The sequence below is a fragment of the Bos indicus x Bos taurus genome, chromosome 3 (assembly GCF_003369695.1).
Source record: "Bos indicus x Bos taurus breed Angus x Brahman F1 hybrid chromosome 3, Bos_hybrid_MaternalHap_v2.0, whole genome shotgun sequence".
NCBI lineage: Eukaryota > Metazoa > Chordata > Mammalia > Artiodactyla > Bovidae > Bos > Bos indicus x Bos taurus.
This window is the reverse complement of record NC_040078.1, coordinates 18,182,340-18,185,404: the sequence shown is the minus strand read 5'-3', so window position 1 is coordinate 18,185,404 and position 3,065 is coordinate 18,182,340. Positions and strand designations below refer to the sequence as shown.

At 48.8% G+C, this 3,065-nt stretch overlaps 1 protein-coding gene across 1 annotated transcript; it reads right to left on the bottom strand.

Moving 5' to 3' along the window:
* Positions 1–238: 238 nt before the first annotated feature.
* On the bottom strand, positions 239–744 carry LOC113890452 (late cornified envelope protein 3B-like). The gene has a single exon (XM_027538338.1). The coding sequence runs from the start codon at positions 742–744 to the stop codon at positions 481–483; it is 264 nt and encodes an 87-aa protein (XP_027394139.1). The 3' UTR covers positions 239–480.
* Between the last annotated feature and the right edge of the window lie 2,321 nt (positions 745–3,065).

Genomic DNA, 3,065 nt, shown 5'->3' with positions numbered 1-3,065 from the left:
CCAACTGAAAACTCATGGTCCTTCATGAATGGAGGTGGAAATGAACTGCTCTCTTCTCCTGATCCAGAGCTCAGATTCTGCCTCCAGAACCTTGTGTGGACTGTGTTGGCCACCAGGGGATCTGGGGAGGGAAAGAGTGAAATGACACATGAGCCGCCTGGAAATGAGGAAGAAAAGCTTTATTTTTCTCACAGGGTCAGGCACAGGCTCTGCTGATCATCAGCAGGTGCAGGAGGTGGGGACCTGTGAGATCCTGGAGATCAGACAGAAAGAGCTCTCCAGAGAGAGCTCCAAATTCTGCATGGAAACATCTCCTGGCTCAGTCTGGGCAAATGAGAATGGGGTGTCCGGGAAAGGATGCCTTAGGGTGGGGCTAGGATGCCTCAGGGTGGGGCTAGGATGCCTCATGGTGGGGCTTTTCCTTGGCCCTTGGGTTCTTGTATCCTCTGAAATCATGTGTGTCAACATCAGGAGGCCAGGTCAGCAGCAGCCTCCAGATCCCTGGCCACAGCCAGAGCGCCCGGACTGCAGACCACTATCACCATCGCAGGAGTCAGAGCTCTGGCGCCGGCAGCGGTGGGACCTGCGGCGCCTGTGGGAGCCCAGGCAGCAGCCGCCCTCGGAGCTGGGGGTGCAGCCTGAGGAGGTTGGAGGCAGACACTGTGCTGGGCTCTTTGGGGGGCACTTGGGGGAGGGGCACTTGGGAGGGCGCTGGCACTGCTGCTGGTTCTGCTGGCAGGACATCTCGGCAGGAGGTCAGTGAGCCTGGGGAAATGAAATCACCTTGTCAGCCTGGAATCCACAGTCCAGTGTTTCCCCACTCTGGGTTTCCTGATCCCTCTCTTGTCAGGCCAGCTGCTTCTTAAGCCAGGGCCGCAGGAGGGAGAGGAACACTGATGGGGAGTTAATTTGACCATGCAAGATGCCTCCTACATTGCTCTCTGCCCAGGATCCCATGGTGCCAATCTAACTGAGCATCCAGACTTTTGTATCTCAAAGGAAATACACAAGGGATGTACCCATTTGAGGAAAGTATTCTGAAAACTGATTATCACAGAAACTGTGTGTAGACATGAATAGAAAGAGCATGGGAATTGTCATGAGCTCCTGTGACCTTTGCAGTTCCCAGAATTCTTGTCACATCCCAAAGGAATTCCTTCCTGACCCTTACATCACCCCCCTGGCTACCTTCTCTGCAACCATACTTCTGGGATTTCATTTCAGGCCCCTTTGGTTTCCCCTCTTCTGCTATGATCTCAGGGTTCCTTTCCAGCATCTCAGGTAGAGTTCCATTCCCTGCCGGATACTCACCAGGTGCCAGGAGGGAGGAGAAGTCTGTTTCTGAGGAGGCTGTGAATGGAGAGCTCAGGGCAAGAGCCCTTTTATCCTGTGCTGGGTGTGTGATACATGATTTGAGCACGCCACTGCTTTCACAATCAGGGGGAGGGTGACAGTCTGGTATGTTCCCAGGACTAGACTTCAAGCCCTTTTCCTGGGCACTTACATAATGTCCAACTAAGGAGTTTCCATCAAGAAGCATGATGACTGTCCACACACCTTCCCCTGGGGCAGCTAGGAGCCTGGCAACCTTCCTTCCTTCCTTCGTTGTTTCAGACCATCTGCCTCCATTCAGATTCTGACTCACCTTCTTTCCTGGGAATAGGTACAGCTATGGAAGAATTCTGTTTTGTTTTGTTCCCCCTCTGCCCCCCGCCGCCGCCACCTCCCTCCACCACCATGTGGCTGGTGGGATCCTAGTTCCCTGACTAGGGATTGAACCTATGTTCCTGTTTTGGAAGCTCAGAGTCTCAACCACTAGACTGCCAGGGAAATCCCAGAAGAATTCTGTTATTGGATCATGAGTCTACCAAGACAGACACACAGACAAACAAATTAATAGATCATAGAAAAAATTCCAAGTGGACCATGGTTCCTGGCTGCCCCAGTGACCAGGACCTTCAGAATAATGCACTGCTGCCTCCTGAGCTCCTCGCAGTGAGATACAGGCAAGGGAAGGGGACTGACTGTACCTGCACCCTGTCTGGGGGCAGTGAGCCCCTCTGATGACCTCATGGCACCAGGCAGCAGGCAGCTTCATGCATGGGAGCAGAGCCAAATTAGGTGTTGATGGACAAATAAATAAATTGATCTGAGCTGAAAAAAAGCTGTTGGTGCATCATCTGAACTCAAAACTATTTGCACACTTAAGGAGGGAGATCGGAGGGAGGTTCAAGAGGGAAGTGACATAAAAAATAAAAAGAGATCTGATATAACATCTGCAAGGGCACAGGTCAATCATGCATACATTAAAATTCATGTAATAATGAGAAATAAAACTCTATATGGTTAAAAAAATTACTATTTGCACACTTAAACCTATTATACTATCTATCATTCAAATATATAATTAAGGCTGTAAGCTTTAATAATCCATAGCTAATTTAAACAAGTTTTGCTATTATAATAATATTATATCATGGTCCTATATTTTCTTACAGGGCTTCCCAGGTGGTGCTAGTGGTAAGGAGCTTGGCTGTTGATGCAGGAGACATAAGAGACTCGGGTTTGATCCCTGGGTCCAGAAGATCCCCTGGAGGAGGGCATGGAAACCCACTCCAGGATTCTTGTCTGGAGAATCTCATGGACAGAGGAACCTGGCAGGCTACAGTCCATAGGGTTGCAGAGAGTCAGACACAACTTAAGCGACTTAGCACACATATTTTCTTACAGAGAAAAATGTTCATGGTCTATTAACTAGTAAAAATCAGGTGATAAAGCAGTGCACATAGTTAAGTGATTTTTTTTTTTTTGGCCATGCCTGGCAGCATACAGGATCTTAGTTCCCTGACTAGGGATCAAACCCATGTCCCCTGGATTAGGAGGTCAGAGTCTTAACCATTGGACTGCCAGAGAAGTCCCAAATAAGTGAGATTTTGAATGAAGTCTTTTTGTAGAGGAAGGTATCTTATTCTATTATGACCATTAAAACCTCTAGGAATGGCTTCCTGCCTTCAGAAAATTTTGTTTTTCTCCCTCTGCTCAACACTCACCCAACACTAAAGCAT

What these genes read in the sequence shown, in the direction of transcription:
- LOC113890452 (XM_027538338.1), bottom strand. Translation starts at nt 744, where the DNA reads ATGTCCTGCCAGCAGAACCAGCAGCAGTGCCAGCGCCCTCCCAAGTGC.